Source organism: Bubalus bubalis, chromosome 12 (assembly GCF_019923935.1).
Source record: "Bubalus bubalis isolate 160015118507 breed Murrah chromosome 12, NDDB_SH_1, whole genome shotgun sequence".
NCBI lineage: Eukaryota > Metazoa > Chordata > Mammalia > Artiodactyla > Bovidae > Bubalus > Bubalus bubalis.
This window is the reverse complement of record NC_059168.1, coordinates 91,885,732-91,910,120: the sequence shown is the minus strand read 5'-3', so window position 1 is coordinate 91,910,120 and position 24,389 is coordinate 91,885,732. Positions and strand designations below refer to the sequence as shown.

The window sequence follows — 24,389 nt, the reverse complement described above, 5'->3', positions numbered from 1 at the left end:
CGCGATCTGGGTCTGGCCACACCCCCTACTCTCCTCCCCCGGCTCAGGCTAGCCTGCGGAGGCCCTCGGTGTGGCCGGTGTTCCTGGGAATTAATCCCAGCTTTAGCCCGAGAACCATGCGGGCTACCCACCCCTCTTTCACTCTTCACCCTCCTCTCCCGCAAGGATTTTCGCCCCTCGGTTGACCCCTTAAACTCTGCTGTGCGCCTCCCTTCGATCTCCACCCGCAGTGGCCGTGGACTGATGCTATGTCCAGAGGTCCGGTAGAGGCGGGGTGGGGTCGGGGTAGGGCGGGGGTTGTGTCAATGGGAAGGGACGTCCAGCCCTCCCACCAACAAATTCTCAACCCCAGCAGAGTTGGGGCAAACATCTCCAGAATGTGCTTGCGATTCATTTCAGCAGGTTCCCCAACTTCCTTCGGAGTCACAGTCAAATTTAAAGCGGGACGGTTTTATTGTCCCATTTTCCAGATAAGAAGACTGAGGCCAAAGGGAGGGAAGAACTTTTCGAACGTGGTGGCGAGACTGCGACTTTTTTCAAATCAAAGGTGAGTTTGCAGAGAGCGCCTGATTCTTCTCCCCAAGCCCTGCTCGGGTTCCGACGCCTGTTTTCGCCGCGCCCCGCCCCCCACCCTCGTCCCCCGCTGCTGCGCCGGCCCCTCTTCCCTCTCCGCGGATCCGGGTAGGGAAAGAGAAAGAGGCGCCAACAAGTGCCTGGGGAGAGCGAGGGGCGCGCCGGCAGCCGGCCTGGTCTTACCTCGGCAGCAAAGCGTGTCCTCGCAGAGGGCGCCGGCGGGAGGCCCCAGCAGCGGCAGGGAGGCCCAGGCGAGCGAGTGGGAGGCCGCGCCGCCGGCTCCCATCCCGGACGGCTTCAGCAGCTCCTCGGCCCGCGGGCCTTCCACCCTCCGCGGCACCTGTAGGGACAGCGCTGTGCCCTGGGGCCTCGGCCTCGGCGTCGGGGGTGGGACCTGGGCCAGGCCCCGGGGTGGGAACTCCTGGTGCGGGGCTCCCGGGACTCCTGGGACTGTCGCGGCCGGGCTGCCGGCGAGCGCAGGTCGCGCTGGGCAGGGTGCTATTTTTATCAAGAGCTGCTCTCCCAGTTGGACAGACAGAACCAGTTAATTCGACAGCTCAGGAAAGTCCTGCACCGGGAGCTCCCCGGAACGGCAGCCGCTGCTCGGCTGAAAGCTGATCCTTCGCATTCCTGCCTCGGGAGGCGGGAGGGCGGGAGGAAGCCTCTAATTCCTGGGAGAAGCCAGCGTCCTCTTTGAAGGCGGCTCCCGGGTCCCAAGGGCACGCCCAGGGAAAGGGCTCTCTTCTAGATCGGCCCCGAAACCCCGCCTGTCTACTTCGCTGCAGACTCCAGGCCTCAGACTTCCCAGAAAATGTGCCCACCCTAGGTCTCACTCTCCCTACTGGTCTCCAGTACTGGGAAGAGCCTCCCGGAAGTGGGATTTCGCGGGGGCGCGCGCACAGACACACACACACACACATCACTCAGGATCGACTTGCTGAGAAAGGAAAGAAAAGTGAAAATCCTGCCCCAGATGAGCTGAGCTGGAGGATCAGGTAGAGGTCTTCTGAGCCTGGGCAAAATGGGATGGATGGATGGACAGGGCGGCTCTGCAATCCTACAAGAACACCTTCTGGCTGTGTGACCTTGGCAGATCATCACCTCTGTACCTCGGTTTCCTCTTCTGCATAAGGGGAGCCCAAGAGATTGAGTGTCAGAAGGCTTTTGCAAACAAAAGCATGATGTGGATGTTTATGTAATGAATGATGAAAGAGACATAAAGATGAATAGACATGGATCTGATCAGGGGAAGCCACTAGCTGTTTGACTTCAAGGAGGTGCTAAGGGTCTAAATGGTACAACTAGACTGTATGATATTAGCCCAGGGATAGATAAATAGGCCAATGGGCTAGAGTAGAGGCTGCAAACATAGATACATGTATGGAACTTCATCTGTGGCAGAGTGGTACTGCAAGCCACTGGGGAAAGGGTAGACTTTTGTATAAATGGTTTTTATGGAGCAATTGGACATCCATGTTGGAAGAAAATTAGATGGAATCCCTACCTCACACCATGCATAAAGCAAGATCAATTCCAGGTGGATTAAAAACTTAAATGCAAAAACTTTTTAGTAGGGAAAGATTTCTTAAAGATTCAAAAAGCACAAACTATCAAGAAAAAACATACATTTAATTAGAGCATAACTTCTGTTTATCAAAAGAAGACATGTGAAACGTGATAACTAGAGATCTACAAGTCAGTTTTCAAAAGAGACAAGAGAAAACTGAATCAAAAACATAAACAGGCAATTCTAAGAAGGGGAAACGTGAATGTCTAATATCAAAAGAGATTCAGCCTCACTCAATCAAGGAAATGCAAAATAGAACCACAGAAAGTGCCATTTCACACTGGGGAGACTGGCAAAAAGCAAAGGGGAGGATGGCAGAAAGTGTTGATGAAGATGTTGTACAGCACAGACAACTCTGATGCACTGCCAGTAGAGGGGGAATGGGTACCACCTCGCTGGAGGACAATGTGACCATATCTAGAAATGACACTCGAACCCCAGTGACCCAGAGACTTGGCTTCTGGGATAAATCTGGAGAACTTTTTGCTCACTACAACCGCATTATCCTAGTAAGAAATCTAAAACAGCCTCATCAGTGGACAAAATGCTTAAACAAATTGTAGACAGAGCAGTGAAAGTCTACACTGCAGTGAAAATGACTAGAAATTCCTTTATGAATCATCATAAGTGGGGGAATAGGCAGCAAGTTGCAGAAGATCAAGTTGTGTAATTTGCTCATGTAGAATTCTAAAACATTAAAGACAAAATGATACTCTCTGTTGCTAGGAATGCATACATGTGCTAAAAGTATAAGGAAATTCAGATGAATGACACAGAAACCATTCAGTTCAGTGCAGTTCAGTCTCTCAGTCGTGTCCAACTCTTTGCAACCCCATGAACCACAGCACGCCAAGCCTCCCTGTCCATCACCAACTCCCGGAGTCCACCCAAACCCATGTCCATTGAGTCAGTGATGCCATCCAACCATCTCATCCTCTGTCGTCCCCTTCTCCTCCTGCCCTCAATCTTTCCCAGCATCAGGGTCTTTTCAAATGAGTCCGTTCTTTGCATCAGGTAGCCAAAGTATTGGAGTTTCAGCTTCAACATCAGTCCTTCCAATGAACACCCAGGACTGATCTCCTTTAGGATGGACTGGTTGGATCTCCTTGCAGTCCAAGGGACTCTCAAGAGTCTTCTCCAATACTGCAGTTCAAAAGCATCAATTCTTCGGCACTCAGCTTTCTTTATAGTCCAACTCTCACATCCACACATGACTACTGGAAAAACCATAGCCTTGACTAGACGGACCTTTGTTGGCAAAGTAATGTCTCTGCTTTTTAATATGCTGTCTAGGTTGGTCATAACTTTCCTTCCAAGGAGTAAGCGTCTTTTAATTTCATGGCTGCAGTCACCATCTGCAGTGATTTTGGAGCCCAGAAAAATAGAGTCAGCCACTGTTTCCTCTGTTTCCCCATCTATTTGCCATGAAGTGACGGGACCGGATGCCATTATCTTACCATTCAGGAAGTGTTTACCTCTTGGGGACAAGGGAGATGTGAAGGATGATGGGAAAAGCCATCACCCCGATTGGTAAGATTTTATTTCTTAATCTGAATGAAGAGGAACATGTGTTTCCTTGACTTTTAAGAACATTTTCAAAGATATAGAGCAAGCATGATGATATAAAATATAAAATCCACTCCGGCTCTGAACTTCAGTTTCCTTATTTAAGTGATGTGGTCATCATGTCTGTGAAGTGCTCAACACAAGGCTAACTCATGATGACGTGCTCAGTAGAGCTTAAGAACACGAACAGCTTGCCCCCCAGTCTCCACTGGGGCCCTTCACACCCTAGTTCCGGCCAGCTGAGACTCCTTCACTCAAGTATCACCATGCAATCAGGTCTCCCAAACCCCCAACCTCTGACATGCCTTCATAAACTGTTCACTGTTCCTGGAATGCCCAGTCCTCCCCCATCTCTGCTGGGACAAGGTCTGTTTCTCCTATTACAATCCAGTTCTGGGCATTTCAGGGCTCCCAGGCAGAGGGTTCCCAGGCCACGCACGCACCCACCCACCCATGCACCCCACTATCCTTGTTAATCACATTGTGGATTGTTGCTCCTGTGTATGGATCCATCTCCTTCAGCTGACTGTGAACTCCTCAGGATTATCAGTGTCTAAGCGACCACGGCAGCCCTCCCACCCAGGCTCAGAAACATCTGTTGAATGTTACCAGGAGTAAGTGGATCCAGATACTCAGGAATAAAAGAGGTCGTGCTAAACTATCAGAAGTAAAGCAATCTCAATATATAGATTGACTGCTTGGTCTTCATGGAGCATCCTTGGAGGTTTTGTGACTTTTGGGGTCAGAGAGAGAGGGTTCACATCCAGGCCGAGCCATTTGCCAGCTGTGTGAACAAAGGTAGGCTATTACATCCCTCTGAGCTCAGTTTCTGCACAACCAGGAAAGGACTAGGGCTTATTGCAAGGGGTTCTTGCAAAGATTCAGTGAGATGTTGTTCACTTGCTCAGTCGTGTCCAACTCTTTGTAACCCCAAGGACTGCAGCACACAAGGCTTCGCTTTCCTCTACTATCTCACCGAGTTTGCTCAAATTCCTGTCCATTGAGTCGGTGATGCTATTTGACCATCTCATCCTCTGCTGCTCCCCCTTCTCCTCCTGCCCTCAATCTTTCCCAGCATCAGAGTCTTTTCCAATAAGTCGGGTCTTCACATCAGGTGGCCGAAGTATTGGAGCTTCAGCATCAGTCCTTCCAGTGAATATTTGGAATTGATTTCACTTAAAACTGACTGAGGTAATAGAGGCCAAATGCATGGCCTCAATTTTGGAACAGGTAGTGATTATGGGAATATTGACCAAGAAGGAGATGTTTGGAGGGGAGGGTGGAAGGGACCGTTTGGTTCCTAGGAAAGTGGGGAGCTGGTAAAAGAAATACCTGGGTGATGTTCTCCAGTTCTGAACAAAAACATGCACCTGGAGGCTGACCCAGAAGATGGAGGAGTCAGACGTATGCTCTGAGTCAGTGCTTCGTGTGGTCCTTCCTCCTATCCTTTGTCCTACCTCTGGGTATGGGTCTGTGCAGCATTTCAGAACCACACACCCCCTACCTGGCCCCCCACATCCACTCTGACCCCCTCCAATCTGTTTTCACATGTAGCCCAGGGATCCCAATCTGGACCTGTCTTTTCCTTGCCAGCTTCCATCTGTAGGGGCGACGGAGCCTGTAGCACCTTCCCCAGGGACGCGTCTAAGGCGATTTACCAAATGTGTCTTTACTCTGTATGCAAAATCCACATATGTCCACTTGTCGGGCGCTTCCATCAAGGCAAAGTACAGGCTGGCAGATTGCTTATAGCCCAGACTCCGGAAGATGAGTTGGCCAGTGTTACAAGTTGTACAAGCAAATAAATATATGAAGTCAACAGGACTATGTGGTCACCGGAAAAGAGCAATGCTGTGCATTTCATGGGTTCAGATGAGATTTTCTGAACTAATGAGCTGATCCTTTTTGATCCAGATCACACTAGACAATATCATGTTATCCTGATAACATGGACATTAGCCGTTGTTGGCGCTTAGTCCCATGAAAATGGCCACATGAGGCAGGAATCCCATCTGGCTCAAGGTCTGCCATCCTGATGCTTCTCAGGGAGGTCACTGATGACCTCCTTGATGGTGACTCCAAAGGACACTCGTCTATCTTGATCTCACCTGATCTCTTGGCCAGACTTCACCCTCTGGTCCCTTCCATCTCACCATCCTCTCCCAGCTTTTCTCCTAGCTCTTTGGTCATGTCTTCCTCTCCTTGGCTGCCTCACATTACTAGGCTACAAAAGCTGCAGTTGGAGATTGTCTGCTTCCCTCTTATCCTTCCAGACTCTGTTTCACGGGCAATTTCAGCTGCATCCAGGCCCCTGGCTTCAACTGCTGTCCTTGAGCTGGTGATTCCCAAATGGTTATTTCCAGGCTAGTCCAGGTACTGGCTATCATCTCTTGCCTGAGCTTTGCAAAGAACTGAACTGGTTCCCTTCCTCCACCTGGGCCCTCTCCCCATTGCCCCCTCCCTACAGGTCTGCCTTCTGAGGTTTTTAAAGCTCAGATCCAATCCTATCCACCACCATCCCACCCCTGCTTGGAAGCTTTCAGTGATTTCGTGATGCCTTCATGTGGCCTACCAGGCCCTGGGTGGTCCGGCCCTGCTCATTCCTCCATCTCCCTTCTTGCTGTCTCCCCTCTCCCTCTCTGCCTTTAGCCCCCCAGTCAGCTTCCGAGCCCCCAAATATGTGATGTTCCTTCCCATTATGCAGCCTTTACACACTCAAGGCTCTCCGCTGTGGACCACTTTCCTCTGTCCCCTCCCATCCTGCCTCAGTTATTTCTTCCACAGCAGCCTTGGTTCCCCAGCCTCAGGCAAGCCTTTTCAGGTTCTGCACACTATACTTCCGTGGCACAAGTCACTGTCTTTCATGGTGTTTATTGCATTTGGTGACTGTACCTCCATTATGTGACCACTGGATGAATGTATCGGCCTCCCAGGGCCGGATGTCCCTGAGCACAGGGATCACACCTGGTTTTATTCCTTATTGTACCCCTCCGTAGCTCAGCTGGTAAAGAACCGCCTGCAGTGCAGGAGACCCCACTTAAATTCCTGGGTCGGGAAGATCCACTGGAGAAAGAATAGGCTACCCACTCCAGTATTCTTTGGCTTCCCCGGTGGCTCAGCTGGTAAAGAATCTGCCTGCAATGCGGGAGCGATCCCTGGGTTGGGAAGATCCCCTGGAGACGGGAAAGGCTACCCACTCCAGTACTCTGGCCTGGAGAATTTCACGGACTGTGTAGTTCATGAGGTCATAAAGACTCAGACACGACTGAACAACTTTCACTCACTCCCCACCTCTAGCAAAGGCCCTGGCACATAGTAGGTGCTCTGTGAGTGTTTATTGAATGAATGAGTGAACCCAAGTCTGCTTGCACACCTCCAGCACAGGACTCTGTTTATCATTGTTGGGCACTGTTCATTGTCAGAAGTTTCTACACCTCTGCCCACTGATATGCACACAAGTGGGAGTACAGCCACCTCTGAGGATGCTCAGAGAGTTTAAGCAACTGTCAGAACATCACACAGCATGGAAATACAACGCCTGTCCTTGAACTCATGTCTGTCCAAATCTCCATAGGCTTCCCTGATGGCTCAGTGGTAAAGAATCCACTTGCAATGCAGGAGACATAAGAGATGCGGGTTCAATCCCTGGGTCGGGGAGACCTCCTGGAAGAGGAAATGGCAATCTGCTCTATTATTCTTGCCTGACAAATCCCATGGACAGAGGAGCCTGGCAGGCTACACCTCCAAAGGGTCGCAAAGCAAACTGAGCACACAGGGCCTATGAGGCCACACCATCACTTTATAGTCGAGCAAACTAACCAATGAGAATTGCCTCCTGGGGTGATGAGACCTCACTCAACGACAGAAGTGAGATTCAAAACCAGAGAGACTGAAGTATCACGAGAATGAACACCCAGGTCCACAGGCACCCCCAGGGCAAGGATGACATGAATGGAGAGGGAGAGAAGGGAGCAGAGCAAAGCTCTGATCCAGTGTGTGCAGGGCCCTGAGGGTCACGGAAGATTAATAGTAAAACGTGCAAACCTCGCTTCAAGCTCAGAGGTGTTTGCAAATCAAATATGCACAGAGAATGCAGCTGCAGTCAGACACTGAATTACACTGAACAGGAGGAGCTCTGGTTCCCAGGACAAGCCTGTCTGGGGAGTGGGGTGGGTGCAGCCCTGCCTGGGTTTAATCAGCCCCCAGTGCTTTGATTCTGCCTTTGATTCTGTCAGTTTCCTCACACCCACCCCTGCGGATCTCAGATTCCCTGGGCGCCAGAGTCCATGTCACTGGGTCTCCCTCTGTGTCTGGCTCTGGGCTTGGTGCTGAGGGCACAGATCAACAGAATAGTGGGCTGCTCTCGTGTGCAGAGTAAGAGACAGGCAACAACACTGCCTGGGCCTGTAGAGCACCCCTGGGTGCTGAGCCCATGTGCTCATGAATGAGGCAGGTGAGTGATTGTCAGGGCCCTGATGCCAGCCTCATGGGCCAGAGGGGAGGCCAGGGGAAAGTCTTCCAAGGAGGTGACTTCTGAGAGTGTCTTGACGGAGCAGAGAGAGAAGTTAACCATGTGGAGAGGAAACAGCTTCTGCCAAAGCATGGCCATCTGAGCCGGCCTGGCCCAGCGAGCCAGGGGTTCTGATCAAGCAGCTTGGAGGGGGTCAGGAAAGAGGGCAGAGCTGGGTCAGGGGGAGCCCTGAGCACCACACCCAGAAGCAGTGACTTCAGGCAGCTCCTGGGAGGTCTTAAGTAGGAGCTGTTCGGTCGCTCAGTCGTGTCCAACTCTTTGTAACCCCATGGACTGCAGCACGCCTGGCTTCCCTGTCCTTCACCATCTCCTGGAGTTTGCTCAAATTCATGTCCATTAAGTAAGGGAGGGACAGCCAATCCTTGAATTTTACAAAAATCCCTCCATCTGGGGGAGGAAGGTAGATTTAAATTATGCTTCTAAGAGCATAGTCAGAGGAGGGTTGACTGGGAGTGAGGAACTGGGTAGATAGCTCTTCAGAGGGAAGACAAGAGATTGGGTGACTGCAAAGAGGAACAGTTTGAGTTGGGAGGGGGTGGACACCATGATTTGTAACACACCCCCCTTTGAGAAGAGAGGCCTCACTCCTCCAGGTATAGTGAGGCTGCTGCAAGAGGGCCCTCTTTGGGGGTGGCCTCTGCTGAAATGAGCCACCACCCTGGAGGCGATGCCCCTTCCCAGGGTGCCCTTCCTTCCTGTCTAGTGGCCAGTCACCCAAAGTACATAAACTCCCAGCCCCTTGACACTACTCAGGACAGTTCTGGAAGGCCAGCCCTGCTCCAGGGCCTTCCCAGCCCTCCATAGGGGATGCTGAGATCTGCTCTCAGACTGTGTAGTCACTCAACTTCTCCCTCTCCTGCCCTGCCTAGGCCCTTCCACCAGCAGGCCCTGCTGGACCTCCTACATCCTAATATGTCTCAGAGCCTGCTGCCTGGGGAACCCACCTTGTGCCTAGGAGAACTTGCTGTGTGTCCCAGCTGGTGGGAATTGACCCAGAAGAGACTGTGACCTTGAAGCCACCAGTGAGAAAGGTGAGCCATACTCTAGGGAACAAGGAGGGTTTTGGGAGCGGAGGCCAACTCCTCCTGAGACAGAAGTGGAGATTGGAGGCAATTTGGGGTGGGGAGAGTGTCAGGATCTAAACACAGTCCTGCCTGGTCTTTTTTTTTTTTTTTTCTTATGCAGTCAGTAAGGCTGGCTGCTGAGAGGAAAGACAGATATTAGAATGATAACATAAGAAAGTAACAATAATAGTGTCTGATAAATGTTGCCACATCAGTAATTGGGAATGCGGGGCCTCAAAGGGTGCATAGGAGTTCGCCAGGCTGCATGTCCAGTGGGGAAAGTCATACCAGGAAGAGGAAACATCTGGTGCCCAGAACCCAGCTGGGGATAGGATTGCCAGATGAAATACAAAACAGTCAATTAAATGTGACTTTCAAATAAACAATGAATAATTTTTTAGTATGTGTCCTATGCTGTATTTGTGATATACTAAAAAATTATCTGTTATTTACCTCATCCCCTTCTGACCCCCTCTACCAGCAGTTCACGGAGGGGTCCCCCACGCTGTGGCCCAGGTACTTCTCAGAGTCCACATTATCCCACTCTTGCTCAAACACCTGCCGCGGCTCCCCATTGTCCAACCATCAGTTGGTCATTTGGGACCCTCTCTTGTCTGATCTTCAGTGGCTCTCCCAACCCCACCTCCCAGCCTTGAACACACCTGCCCCCCTTTAATCTCCCAGCTCTGGGGGTTTTGATCAACTGTTTCTCTGCCTACAATCCCTCCACTGTGTACTGTGTCCACACTTCCAGAAAGCCCCAGACCCCTCTGGGTGGAAGGGAGTGGTCATCTCCTCTGGTTAATAGCCGTAGCACCTCTGGTGTGTCATTGCTTGTCTCTGAGCTTCTCTTCCTCTGTCTCTAAAATGGGGACAATATTGCCTCTCTTAAGTGGCTAATGGGACAAGAGATTGTGTTCAGAAAATGCCAGACACTCTCTCCAGTGTTGGCATTCCCCCTGCCCGTGCCTAGATCCTGCCAGGGCACAAATGCACATGTGTGAGTTGAATCAACACAGAAGTCCCGAGCTTTCATCGTTTAAATTGCTTCTTGGAATTATCATGCCCACCAGTGGAACTTAAATAAATTCAATTTCTCATATGAAGATGACCTGAAAAGAGGCGGACAATGAAGCCATTGCCTTCCTGACTGTGTTCCAACGGACAAGGAACCAAACCAGCTCCCCAGAAAGGACCAGTTTTGGAACCAAGCGTGACTCCCAACCTCTCCAGCTTGGAGCATGTAATATCCGCCACACAGGCTTCTGTCTCCAGCCCTCCCAATCCCAGACCACAAAAGGTGATTTCTTACAGCCATTAGCATAATTACCCGACTGCGACGCTATGGAGAAGCGATTAGATGAGCCTGAGATTTTTGCACAGTTATTTGTCTCAAGTAAGTCACCTGAAGTTCATCTGCCATCAGGATTCATAGCTGCATTCTCTAATCGCAGGGAATTATTTTGCTAATAACAGAGGTACCTTGATCTAATTTAGTTTTAATGCCAGGAGGTGCCCTCCTAGAATAATCAGCTTCAGGGCAATTCCAATTTCCAGGTTTGTTACACGTTCTGGAGAGAAGATTCGATTCAAGGAGGCTGAAGTTACCTCTTTATCACCCAAAGTCATCTAGGGGCGAAATGGAATCTACCTCTGCCTGCTTGCAGAAAAATGCGGGGAGAGGCCCAGAGAGAGGGAGCCAGAGAGAGGGAGGAGCAGGGGGGCTCCCAGATAAGAGGAACCCCTGGAAGACACCACCGGCGGGTGAGGGCTGGGCTGAATTAGGACCACAAGGCATTCCTCGGGAGAACCTGGATTTTCCTTGCGTCCATTCACTATCTTCTTCATTCTGGTACTCCATTTCTGAGATCTCTCCTCTGCAAGACCTCTGCTGTTACTTGAGCACAAATATTGATAACGAACCCTTAGGCAGCCCCATTCTTGATGCTTTACACGTATTAACTCATTACATCCCGTGAGGCAGGCAGGTGCTACTCTTATTCCCATTTAGGGATGGGAAAGCTAAGACACAGAGGCTACAAAATTTGCCCCAAGTCGCCCAGCTAGTAAAGGGCATAGGTGGGATGCAGACCTTAGATGGTGAACTTTAAGTTCACAGATAAAGAAGAATCTGAGCCCCCCCAGGAATTGTTCAACCTCGACTCTATGCTCTCATTTACCCCTCACGCAACAGGGGGGCAGAGGAGTGTTGTGAGTCCCATTTTGTTGAGGAAGAAACTGAGTCCCAAGAGAGGGTTGATTTGGCCAAGGTCAACACAGTGAGTAAGTGGAGGCGTTGGGGCTTGAACCTTGAGATTCCAATTCTTTACCCAGTGCTGCTCTGGCTAAAACCGAACTCTGTGCAGTGTCTTTGAACAGCTCCAGACGCAGGCTGGTATCATGAAGAATAAGTTTGCAGTAACGGGCCACCCAGCTCTGCTTCCCGCTTTGGGGAAGTTTCTCCTCCCCGTCCCCCACCCCTCGCCCCAGAAACCAAGTGTCCTTCGCTGTCATCCCACATTACCAAACAAAGCCTGCTTCCAGATTCCTGTTCATTCACTCATGTTTATGCTTTCAGCAGAGGGCCCTGTGGTTCTGCGGTGGGAAGGGCCAGGAAATCCACATGGCCCTGTCATTGCTCTCCTCTCTAAGCCCTCCCTGGTCTTTTCTGCTCCAGAAGGAGGAGGGTTCTTTCTAAACTGCCTGAGCTACAGAACCTTCATTTCAAACGGAAAAAAAAAGTCAGGTGAACCCCACGTTTTACACCAGGTGAAAGCGAAGCTGCTCTGGGCAGAGCTGTGTTAGGGCAACTGGGGTCTCTCCTGTTTGGCACCCTCTGGACATCTTCTCAGACACAGTTGGAAAACCACTGGCCTGGGCAGAGTGTCTCAGCTCTGAGGTTATAACCAAGGAATCTGGGATCCGCTGATGGCTGGTGATACCCAAAATGCTGGGTGGGCCGCAAAATGCCCTCCTGCAAGCTCCCCACCCCCTGAACCCCTGTCCTGCCTTGTTGGTAGCATCATGGGACAAATCGGAAAGGCGCCCGTCAGCAAAGCCAGGCTGTGCCCAAGCCCCTGCCCCTCAGGGAAGCTTTCCAGGAGTCTCAGCGCAGAGAAATGTTTCTGGCTTCTCCCCAGAGGCCCATGGGGTCAGTCTGTCCTGACACATTGGCCAGAAGGACAGGCTACTCCTCTCTCACTCCAGCTCTGCCCGTTGTTTCCTCTCTCGCTTTTCTAAAAACATGTGATTTTTAATCCCTCCCCCCCTCCCTCCTTCCTTCAACAAATGCTCACCAGTCACCAGCTTTCTGTTCTGGGCCTGAGGCTTCCGGGGGAATGACCCGACTTCACACACAGAGTCGGCGGCACGCTGGAGTGACAGATGCCACCAGTGCCCTCAGGCACTCAGTCGCTGGAGCCAGGAAGGCTTCCTGGAGGCTGTGGTGACCAAAGGGGCACCAGTGCGTGAATAGGAGTTACAGCAGCATGGAAGCCACTGCCAGTGGGCAGGAGATGGGCATTCCAGGCCCAGAAGAGAGGTGGATTTGGGAGTCATGGGAGGTGGGGTGAGATTGGTGTCCTGGAAGGGCTGACCAGGGGCTGTCGCCTTGATCCCGAGGGTCACGGGGAGCCAGTGGGGCAACGAAGCAGGCCAGATAGGGAGGCCAGACATGCATTACAGAAGCTCCTCCGTCTGGCTGCACACGGTTGAGGGTGTGTGTGCACACTTCCCTCTCCTTTGTCACCTTCCCACCCCCACCCTCCCTCAACACACTCCCTGCATCCTGGCCTCCCTCAGAGACAGAGCACGTGGACAGAAGGGAGGAGAGGCTTTGGGCTGTTCCGCCCTGGCCTGGCCCCCGCCCGGGAGGGCAGCCCTTGACCCTTTCACCCCCGCTGGACCAAGGGTCAGGACGAGTTTCGATCCCATCTCCACTGGCTGGGATGCTTTGATTTCAGGGCCTGTTTGTGAACAAGATCTCATGCAGGTCAGCTTCCCCTCCCCAACCCAGCACCTTCTACCCAGATCCCAGCTCAGGCAAGCCCCTGGCCCAGCCTAGCAGCCCCTCGTGGCCTGATCACACCGAGGTGGGAGAGCGGGAGGAGTTTTCTTCCCCAAACACAAGCTCTTTTGTTCCACCACTCAGCTAGACCCTCAGCCCTGCACCGCCTTGGTGGAGGTTTTCCTGGCACTCCGGGAGCCCAGGTTAGGGGAAGGGAGAGGCGTGGAGAGGGCAGTGAGAGGCTGGTGACTGGGCTGGAGGACAGGCCATTTCCGACAGCAGCTTTGGACCCTGTCCCTCCCCTTCCTCGGCTCCTGCTGACTCTGGGACTGTGCTGTGTGGCTGTGTTTAGTCGCTCAGTTGTGTCCAACTCTTTGCGAGCCCATGGACTGCAGCCCACCAGGTTCCTCTGTCCATTCGGATTCTCCAGGTGAGAATACTGGAGTGGGTTGCCATGCCCTCCTCCAGGGAATCTTCCCAACCCAGGTCTCCTGCATTGCAGGTGGATTCTTTACCAGCTAAGCCACCAGGGAAGCCCAAGAATACTGGAGTGGGTAGCCTATCCCTTCTCCAGGGGATCTTCCTGACTCAAGAATTGAACCAGGGTCTCCTGCATTGAAGGTGGATTCTTCACCAGCTGAGCTACCAGAGCTTCCAGGACAGTGATTCTTAATTGGAGGCAATTTTATCCTGCAGGGAACATTTTGCAATGTCTGGAGACATTTCTGGTGGTCATGACATGGGCTGGGGGTTGGGGGCGGATATGCTATTGGCACCTGGCGTGTAGAGGCCAGGGATGCTGCTAAACACCTGCCAATGCACAGGTTGGTTCCCACAACAGAGAGTTCTCCGGCCCCACAGATCAATAGTGCCCAGGTTGAGAAACCCCGCCTGAGGATACAGCCTCCTCACCCCGTGTCCTCAGCTGTGACTCAGCCTTCCAGCCAGTCACACCCCCAGGCTGAGGCTGGACGACTCCAGACACTCATTTCCATCTCTGAACCCTTGCTCCATCTGTTCCTATTGCTGGAGCATCCTCCCTGCTGACCTCTACTTACCTAAATCTCATTTCTTTCCAGCCCCTCCCACCTGTTGGGACCCTCCTCTGCTGCCTACACCAGCCCCCCACTTCTCCTACACCCCATGCTGCCCACTCCCAGTAGCCAGCTCTGACTCCCTCATCCCAATTCCTCCCTTCCCTGACTGGCAGCCACTGCCAGCTTTGGTCCTCAGTTTGCACATCTATGCAATGAGTAGGGGCTTCCCAGGTGGCGCTAGTGGTAAAGAACCTGCCTGCCAATGCAGGACGTGTATGAGACCTGGGTTCAATCCCTGAGTTGGGAAGATCCCCTGGAGGAGGGCATGGCAACCCATTCCAGTATTCTGGCCTGGAGAATTCCATGGACAGAGGATCCAGGCCAGCTATAGTCCATGGGGTTGCAAAGAGTCGGAGATGACTGAAGTGACAATGCGTGCACACACACACACACACTTACATGCAATGAGCGGACCAGGTGAATAGGGACCCCAGGCCCCTTCCCTTCTGCCTCTTCCTGGCACAGGACTAGGTAACTTAGGACTCAGGGCAGACTCACAAAGCCAGCAGAACTAGGGATCCAATCTTGCTCTGCCATTTCCTAGCAGTGTGGGTTAAATTGTGAAATATCTCAGGGCCTCAGTTTCCCCCTCTGTGAGATGGGGGTAGGTTTTCCAGCAAGAGCTCGACAAGCTGTGTGCTCTCCCTCCCATCCCTTGTCCCCTTTCTGGCTGGTTTACCTAGTTGAGGTTCCCACCAATCTGGCCAGTCTCAGGTGGAGAACCATCTACTCTTGGGGCCAAGAAGAACAGGATTAGATTGTCCTCTGACTTCTTCCTAGAAGTTGAGCTCACACTGGGCTGCTGAGGACCTTGGGAAGGGAGACTCCTGAAGCCTGAGGTTTAGGAAACCAGAGGCTAAGTAGACCTGTTTAGGAAACCTGGGAGACCTGTTTAGGCGGTCCCGGGAGAGCTGCTGCCCTCTTGGTTCCTGGCCTTCTTGGCCTCTCTCTCCTCCTGGGGGCTCTTCCCAGCTCCTCAACCCCCCACTTCTCCTACTGGAAAAGGATTTGTTGTTGTTGTTGTTCAGTCACTAAGTCATGTCTGACTCTTGCGACCCCATGGACTGGAGCCCGCCAGGCTCCTCTGTCCATGGGATTTCCCAGGCAAGAATACTGAAGTGGGTTGCCATTTCCTTCTCCAGGGGATATTCCCGACCCAGGGATCGAACCCATGTCTCCTGCATCGCAGGCAGCTTCTTTACCCCTGAACTAGGCTTCTCCTACCGGGGCTATGACCTCCTGACTAGACAGTCAGCCAAACTCAGCTGAGCTGGCTCAGAGGTGGGCATTGAGTTGAGCAGAGGTGTGGTTTTGGTTCTTAGAAGTTCAAGGGAAACAGCACAACTGCATCCCTCCTGTGCTGGAACCCCTTCATGGCTCCCTGGGACGCAGGATGAAACCAAGCCCCTGAGCCTGGACCCCTAACCTCTCCAGGCTACTCCCCTACCCGTCTCATCTGGATTTGGGGGCCCAGCCTTACCAAATTGCTCAAAAGTCTCCAGTGGACTCATCCCCAGCCTGCTCACTACCTCCTTCCATAGGCCAATCCCTGGTTACCTTTAAGCTTAGCCTCTCCCCTGCTGGCCTCTCCAGCCTGCCTGCCCTGGGACGTCACTGTAGCTTTGGGCCCCTGTCCTGAGCTCTTCCCTGAAGGCAGGGACTCAGCCTTCTGCCTTCCTGGGCCTCCAGGGCTGACGGTGAGCTAGCCTAGAGAAGTGCTCAGCTTGAATTAAGAGACGTAAACATGGGCAGGGGCTTCCCAGGTGGCACAAGTGGTGAAGACCCTGCCTTTCAATGCAGGAGACTTAAGGGATGCGGTTTCGATCCCTGGGTCGGGAAGATCCCCTGAAGGAGGAAATGGCAATCCACTCCAGTAGTCTTGCCTGAGGAATCGCATGGACAGAGAACCTGGCAGGCTACAGTCCATGGGGTTGCTAAAGAGTTGGGCATGACTGAAGTGACTTAGCACGCACATACGCAAGCATGTGCAGAGAAAGAAGACCCCCAGGCTCCAGCGCCTTCCTCCCCAGTCTCAGTGGTCACCCCTTAGAATCACCTGGTGGGGGGTGGAGGAGAGGAGGAAGGGACGGGAAAGTTTAAATACTCCAATGCCCAGGCCTCGCTGTAGACAGAAAAAGTGAAAAAAGTGTAAGTGAAAGTCACTTAGTCGTGTCCGACTCTTTCCGACCCCATGAACTGTAGCCTGTCAGGTTCCTCTGTCCACGGAACTCTCCAGGCAAGAATACTGGAGTGGGTAGCTGTTCCCTCCTCCAGGGCATCTTCCCAACCCAGGAATCAAACCCCTGTAGACTGAGTCCAAATCCCTAGGGGTGAGGCTGATGCAATGACAACCCAGAGGGATTAGAACCCTTCAGATGACCGCAATCAGCCCATGTCGCCTCCCTCTTCCTGGGGGCAAGAGGACACCCCGGGAGAGTGAGCTCCGATGCTCTTTAATACCCACCACGTGTTGCATTGATCAGAGGAGCCCTTTATGGCTTATATGGGGTCATTCATTTAACAAACATAAACAAAATGTGCTGGGGCTCAGGAATAGGTTGACATCTGTGTGACAGGGAGCAGAGGAAGATGAGGGGTGCTGGGAGCACTTTGCAGAGAGTCCCCTGGTCTGGGGGGCTGGGGCCTGGAGGCAGAGGGTAAGGCAGGAGGCCCGGGGTGGGGCTGGCTATGGGGGTGGGGGTAGGGGCGTGAACCAGGCCACAAGTGGGCAGGGGTGGGGGGAGATGGAGACCACAGATGTGAGGAAGGGGTGGGGACTGTGGTGGGAGGAGGAATCGTGGTTGGGTATCTGGGTGGCTTGGCCACAAGAGGAAGAAGAGGAGCCTGAGCAGAAGACTGAGAAGGGACCAGAGAGGTGGGTGGGGAGGGGCATGATGGTCACGTGCTTGCGGGTAGTGAAAGATTCAAACAGTCACAAACCCAGTAATATTAACGCTGCCTGAACGTGTCGAAAGACTGTTTTCTAAGTATTTACTCTTCCCTGTAACCTGTAGACAGGGCTGGCGTAATCAGCCCATCTCACAGACAGGGAAAACTGAAGCTGGGGGAAGTTATGCAATTTTCCTGAAGCTACATACCACCTGGTAAGGGTCAGGGATCTGACTCAGACAGGCTACCAGTCGAGTGACCCTGCCCTGAGCCACCCACTCCGAGCAACCCGCCCCCCCCACCCCCACCAGGGCCTCTCAGCCCAGAGGAGCAGCAAGCCAGCGCCCGTGGAGGACATCCTGCATTCAGGGCTCCACTGGCGGCCTTGGTCGAGTAGTCTGGAGCAGGGAATGGTGCAGAGGACAGTGTGGGAGGTGAGGGAGCTGCCCTGAGGGAGCTGAGCAGGCTGGGGGCCCTGAGGGGGTGAGATGTGAAGTTGGAGAAAGGGGCTGGTGGAGGGGCTGATCAGGGGGTCCCCAGGCAGGCAGATAGAGGGGGATGTAGACCCCAGAGCCGTCTGTCCTCAACAGGGAGCTGAGGGAAGGAGTCAGAGCTGAAGCACCAAGATCAGTGGGCCTGGGAGGGGCCTGGGGAAGCTTCTGGAGCTGGAGCCTCAGCCCAGAGTCTGTGCAACTGAATGAGACCAGGTGGGGGAGGGGGTAGGGCTGGAGCAGGCGGGCCCAGCAGACAGGTGCTGTCCATCATCTCCAAGTCAGAGGCCCAGTCTGGGAAAAGAGCCCCAGAAGCTAGGGTATAGATACCCCGACTCAGTCCACCATAGAGTCGGCCAAAGGAGACTGAAGGGTCTCAGAGCAGGCACCCTCCTAGGTGCCTTGACTTCTAGGCCATGGAGTTAATACAGCCGCTTGGTCAAGGACAGTCTCACCAGGACAGAAGGGTCTCTACTCTCCCTTCCCAGGCAGGTGTTGGGGACGGGGGTACCAGGTACCAGGAAGAAAACCAGGGACGGACCTGGGACAGCCCCAGAGGGCTCCTGAGTAAAACCCTGAATTTGGCAGCCTGGGCTTCAGGAGGCCAGAGCGCACAGTGCCTCCTCCAGGCCTGTCCTGCCACCTCCTGGTTCAGCTGTGCTCTGGGTCCCCTCCCTCCACTGCCCTGTTCTCCATGCCTCACATTCCATGTTAGCTAAGGCGGGGGGAGGCCATTTATCTGAGATTTGGGTCAAGGGAGAGAGAGAGCCCAGGGCAGAGGTGGGGTGGGGGCTGGGGGGCTGGGGGAGACAGGCACCCCAGCCATTTCAGGAACTGTGTGCCCTCAGCTGGTTTTTCTGGAACCCAGCAACCCCTCATTCTGGTGCCGAGTCTGTGGCACCCCAGGGTGGGAGTCTTGGGCCCGCAGCCTCATAAGTTCACTCACAGCCAGCAGAGAGGCAGGCGCTCCATCCTATTGGCGAGGTGCTCGTGTCCTCTACACGCATTCCTGTGCATGTGCACAAACATGCACACGGACACACACGCACGCATGCACAGAGGCACGCTGGGATGTAGGTCACCGGCTGGAATGCCTCAGGCCTGGGGTTGCGAAGACGCAGCCATCCAGGCAGACACTTCCAGATTGGACAGAAATGTATCCTCCCCTTGCCTGCCTCCCCACTGCTCGCCTGTGTCAATCTGACCCGAAGCTCTCTAGGCTTCTGTTTGGTTTTCCCAGAATCTGCCTGGCTGAGACTGCGGGGAACCTGACTCTGTCCAGGGGAGGGGGCGGGGCTCCTGGCCACACTGGCATTGTTTCTGTGTCTTGATCCTTATGGAGGGGTACGTGGAGTCTACAAGAGATAAGGGCATGTGGCCAATCCTTGAAGACTTCCAAGACATAGCCCGAAAGATGTCCTGGGACTAGAGGACCAGGAGGGGACAGTCAAGGAAAGAACAGAGCAGCCTAAGCCGGGTTGGTCAGGGCTGGCTTCCTGGAGGAGGTGGCAGCACCTTGGCTGGGAAGGTGAGTGAAGATTTCAGAAAGCCTAAAGAAAGGGAGTGGTACTGTCGCAGCTGGGAAAGCCCCATACGCTGCCATCCTCCCCCCTGGAGCTGGCGACTCTGGGGAGGTCACATTTGGAAAGACCATTGCAGACTCTTCTACAGAAAACCCCTGGATGGCCCTGCAGGTCCTTTAGATACAGCAAGCCTGGAACATCACTTGCCCTCCCGCCCAGAATCTGCTCTTCCACCCATGTCCCCCTCTCTGTGTGGACAGCAACATTCCTGCCACACAGGCCAGACACCAGGCCACCCTGCCCTCTTTTCTCACACCACCCTCTCAGCCTCCAACTTTTCAGTCTGGTGCATGGAGCAGCTCACAGCTGAGAGGTGAAGACAGGCAGGGAAGCAAAGGCACTGTACTATCCTGTCAGCACATGGGTGCCTGGGAGCTCAAGCAAGATGGTCAGGGAAGCCTTCCTGGAGGAGGTGACACTCAGGTCACCCAGACTGAGACCTCAGGCTGAGTAAGAGTGGCCAGATTGGGGGAGAAGCAGTGGGAAGAGTTGAGATAGAGTAGGGTTCCAGGCAAGGGGCATGAACAAGTGCAAAGGTGAGGGAGGAGCTAGAGGATGGCACATACAAAGTGAGATGAATTGATCATGAGGGAGTGGAAAGAAAGCGGGGTGTGCTGGAGACTAGGGCAGAGGTGTCATCCAAGGGTCAGATGGTGGATGGCCTTGACACCACGGTAATGAGTTTAGATTCTCTCCTGCTGCAGTGGAGTGCCCTGTGTGACTTTCAGATGCCTGAGAGTGGCCCCTTTAGCTGCACACAGAGGATGAGTTTGGGGGACAGGTGGAGATGGGGTCCCCAGGAGGGGACAAGGCAGCTATCTAAGAGTCCCAAATGGGGCATGGCCTGAGATGGCAGAAGGTGGAGAGTCAGGGCAGAGCTCAGGACCGCTTAGGAAGTAGAATGGCCCTTGAGGGGTTCTGGTTCCTCCTCTCTGAGGCCCTTGTCTCTGTACCATGTAGTGGAGGGTGGGCAGGAGGACCCCCAAAGACCCTCTCCTGAATCTCTGTCCACTTGGGGCCATTTTCTGTTCGCTCTCGTCTCCCAGGGCTTCTGAGATGACCTCTTGGGAGGAAATCCAGCTGGGAGGAGCATAGCTCTAGCTTCTGAAGGCCTGAGGTGGGGTCAGGAGCCCAGGGCATACCCACTCAGTAGGAAGAACGGGCTGGGCAGTGGGAACCAAGGGGGGGTCTCAGAGCACCCAGTGGTCCATTTGGGAGGACAGCCAGTGTGAGGGTGCTGGGACGCACTGGGCCTCATGGAAAAGGCCCATCAGCCTTCTCGGTATAAGGGGGGCCCAGAGCCACGGTCCAGCAGCCTGGGGATAAGTTAGGGCCCGTTACTCACAAGACCGACACTTGGGTTAGTGACCTCACCTCTTTGTGCCTGTTTCTTCATCCATAAAATGGAAATTAACATGTGCCAGGAAATAATATACCAGGTGGGAGGGAAGCTTAGGGGAACGGTCCCTGCTGCTGAGTGATTCAACAAGGATCTGTACCTGGGTACCACAAGGCACCGCCTGGGCACCACCCTGGTCCTCCCGCATGAGCCACGTGGCCCAGACCTGGGGGAGGTCTGGATGGAAGCCCAGGCCCGTGTGGAGGGCCCAGGGTGAAATGTCTTTGCTTCCTAAACACCCGGAGTCAGCCTCTCCACCCTTCTCCCACCAGGAGCCCCTCACCACGCAGACAGCAGCTCCTCTTCCCTGAGCTTCCTCCTGCTCTGCCGGCCTGACTCCTCCCACCCTCCTTAGGCCACTCCCCCTGGCCTTCTTGTGAAGCCAGCTGCTGGGGTGTGGGGGCATCCAAGACTTAAGCCCCTCCCTGTCCGGCCTCATTGTTCTTCTTTTATTGACTCTTCTTCCTGATTTTGCCTCTTCCCAGCATCCTCTGGGGCAAGAAGGGGGGCTCCTCCCCTCTTCCACCTGCCCAGCTGGAGAAGGTCAGAGGCCCAGGCGAGGCTGGCCAGCAGGACTGAGGCTCTTCTGGACACACAGAAGGGCTGAGGACCAGGGCCAGGATACCCGAGAGGCAGCCCAGAGTAATGGGGAGAAGCACAGGCATCTAGGAGCCCTGGGTTTGAATTATGAATACTTCCACTAACTTGTGGCCTTGGGCTCTTCCAAACCTCAATTGCCACATCTGAGCAATGGGGCTATTCCTTCTTGTGTGAGGAACCAATGATTGCATGTGGACTCTTAGCACAGAGCTGGACACGTAGCCAGAGCTCAGGAAATGGATCCCCACTCTGCCTCTCTGGCCTGACTCCTCCACCTGTGAAAGGACCTCAAGTGGGGATGTAACCTCTCCTGTTCCTTCCTGGTCCCCAGAGGCCCAGTCAACCAGTCCACAGCAGAGCCGTAGAGCAAGATGGAACGAATCCTGGGTTGTCCTCCCTTCCCTACCCCAGGGAGTCTGGGTGGCCTGACAGCTGGGGAAACTGAGGCTTGCCGTTGAGTGAGCTGAGTGGCAGAACCGGGAGGAGGCCCCAGGCCCTCCCTTGCCCATGAGAGGTGGAACGCAGGTCTGAACAGCACCCATCTTCCCAAGGATCCACCCACACAGGAGCCTCAGAGAAGGGTCTAGTGGGTACTGCTCCAGAGCACGGGCTCTGGGTGGGACAGACCCACAGGACTCTCAGCTCTGCCACTCCCTCGCTGTGTGATTCTGGGTGAGTCACTCAGCCTCTCTGGACTTGTTGCCTTATCTTCAACATGAGAAGGACAACACCAGCCTCGCAGGGTCGGGGAAGGGGAAGCGAGATGGTGAATGCGAGGCACATGGCCAGCTACATAGCTGCTGTTTTATGGTTATTTTCTATTTGCTACCAGCTGAGGCATGTCTCTTATGACATCTTCAGCTTCCCCCTCTCATGGGGGACGGGCCAGGGAGCGGTGACATCAAGCTCCCTGAGAGCTTCCAGCCCAAAATAGCCCTCTCTTTAGACTGACCCTCTCCCATTACAGTGGCTCCTGCACTCACTGTCCCCAGCTGAGCTGACAGCGCCTTCGGTGGTGGCTTGTGCCCTCTCACACTCTTTCCTGAACAGCTCTAACAAACACTCCTGGGTAGACAGGATTTTGGGTGGCAGCTTTGGCATAGAGACGGCTCTTGGAAAGTGCAGCAAAATGAAGCCCCCGGGCTCTGTGGCAACCTGGATTAAATCACTGACCTTGTTCTTAGGTCTTGGTGTCAAGTCCCTTCCCTGAGCCTCAGTTTCCTCATCTGGAAAATGGAGCTACAATATCAGCCTACTGTTGTGAGGATTCAAGTAGGCAGTGTACCTAAAAGACCTTGCCTGGGAAGGGGGGATGGCGTGCAGCAGGTGCTCAATAAATGGGACTGGTTATGGTACCTGCTGTACCTGGAAGTTTACAAAATCACCTCCATCTGCCTCTTTGCAGGGCCCCCAGCTGGAGCCGAAGTCCTTTGGCGGTTATCATCAGGAGAAACTGAAGGTTCTGAGCTGTCTGTTCCACCCCCAGGGTTGCCAGAGCAACCAGCCCTTTCCTGAGCTTTTATCCTGACCGTCTGTCTGAGCCCAGCTCCCTCACCCATGAATCATAAACTGCCCCCAACAGGTGTCCAGCCTCTTGTGGTTTCATCTCAATCACCCCTTTGGAGACCCCAGTCAACCCAGGACACAGGCAGGGCAGCTCTGAGTCTGTCCGTTTGTCGGACAAAGAATCTGAGTTTGAACAAGGAGCAGGGACTCAGTCCAGGCCACCCGGGATGGATGTGGCTCAGGCCGCAGGGAGGCAAGAGGTTGCCAAGTGCTGAGTCGGAATTAGACTCTTAGATGGTCAGAGCTGGAAACAGTTGGGGGTGTGGAGGACAGTACCCTCATCAGGCAGTTAAGGAACCAAAAGCCCACAGAGGAGGAAGATGCCTGAGGGCACGATCAAGTTAAGGGCAGGATCCAGCTCATTCACTCATTCATTCATTCATTCATCCCATGAATGCATATGGAGCACCTTCTCAGGGCCAGGCACTGTGCAGGACCCTAGAGATACAGCAGCAAATAAGACACAGCGCCTGCCTGCAAGGATCTCAGGGTCTTGAGTGGGAGTCAAGTCAGTGACTGGGTGATCCCCTCGTCCCTTTCCTCGGCTATCAGAGGACACGAGAAGGACGTACTGTGCTTTGCTTCTCTAGTTTGGCCTTTCCATGCAACTCTGAAAGGCCCTTGCCAGAGGGAGTCAGTCAGATCTTGTCTGGTCCTCACCCCGATTTACACTTGGGGAAACTGAGCCACCTCCGTGAAGGGCTCTGCTAGGGTTAGTGCGCAGGCTCCAAGCCCTTGCCCTCCTGCCCCTGATTGTTGTATAAAAGAAATCTCTGCTCCTGTGTGTGCCGCTCTCCCCAGCTGTGGTCTGAGCCCTCAATGACCTTGTTCTAAGAGCATTGTCCTAAGGATCTTGTTCTAAGGTCCCAAGTCTCAGGACACCCTATGGGGCTCTACTCAGCCCTGTCTGCTAAGATACCCTGAATGTGCCGAGGCCTCCAGAACATCAGAGTCATCGGCTAGGGATGCGGACAAACTCCTCTCAGCCCCTGAGCACCTGGTGAATGGAATCAGAGCTCAGGATATCCGCCAAATGGAAGAAAGTCTTGCTCTGCTTGAAGAAGAGAAGGGCGGCCCAGAGCCCTTCCTTCAGCTGTGCCTCTCCCCACCCTGTCCCCATCCTGGGTCCCCAAGGAGCTCAACTCACCATCCCTTGACCAGAAACATCACTCTCACCAGAAGTGTCAGAGAACCCCCCAAGGGTCTCTCTGCCTGGAATGTCTTTTCTCACCTCCCTGGCTGAGCCAACCGAATCTTCTGCTCACTCACTCGTTCACAAGCATTTGTTGGATTCTCACTACAGGCCAGGCAGAGAGCCATGCTCTGGGGATAACAGCTGTCAGGACACTTAGAGATGAGTGGGGGACAGAGGTTAAACACATACACATACCATAAGGTGTCGAGCAACTAGGAGACTGAAAATGAAAGTGAAAATCGGTCAGTCGTATTCGACTCTT

General features: G+C 53.7%; 1 protein-coding gene and 1 long non-coding RNA gene across 4 annotated transcripts in view; one reads left to right on the top strand and one right to left on the bottom strand.

Annotated features, from left to right (window-relative positions):
• Positions 1–24,389, bottom strand: part of LOC102394877 (DAB2 interacting protein) — a 212,694-nt gene that overhangs the window by 185,082 nt on the left and 3,223 nt on the right. Inside the window, exon 1 of one of the 2 annotated variants that reach the window (XM_044926305.2) lies at positions 757–1,404. The exons of the other annotated variant lie outside the window; for it this stretch is intronic. Within the exon in view, the coding sequence (XP_044782240.1) occupies positions 757–859 (103 nt within the window). The 5' untranslated portion in view covers positions 860–1,404. Of the gene's footprint in view, positions 1–756; positions 1,405–24,389 lie in introns of those variants that run through there. 2 annotated transcript variants of the gene reach the window in all.
• LOC112578135 lies at positions 117–22,934 on the top strand. 2 transcript variants are annotated; one of them, XR_006543601.2, is made up of 4 exons: positions 117–258; positions 471–547; positions 9,107–9,268; positions 22,772–22,934. It is a non-coding gene; the product is annotated as an uncharacterized LOC112578135 (long non-coding RNA). The 2 variants fall into 2 exon arrangements; XR_006543602.2 differs by lacking the exon at positions 22,772–22,934 and adding an exon at positions 10,409–11,122.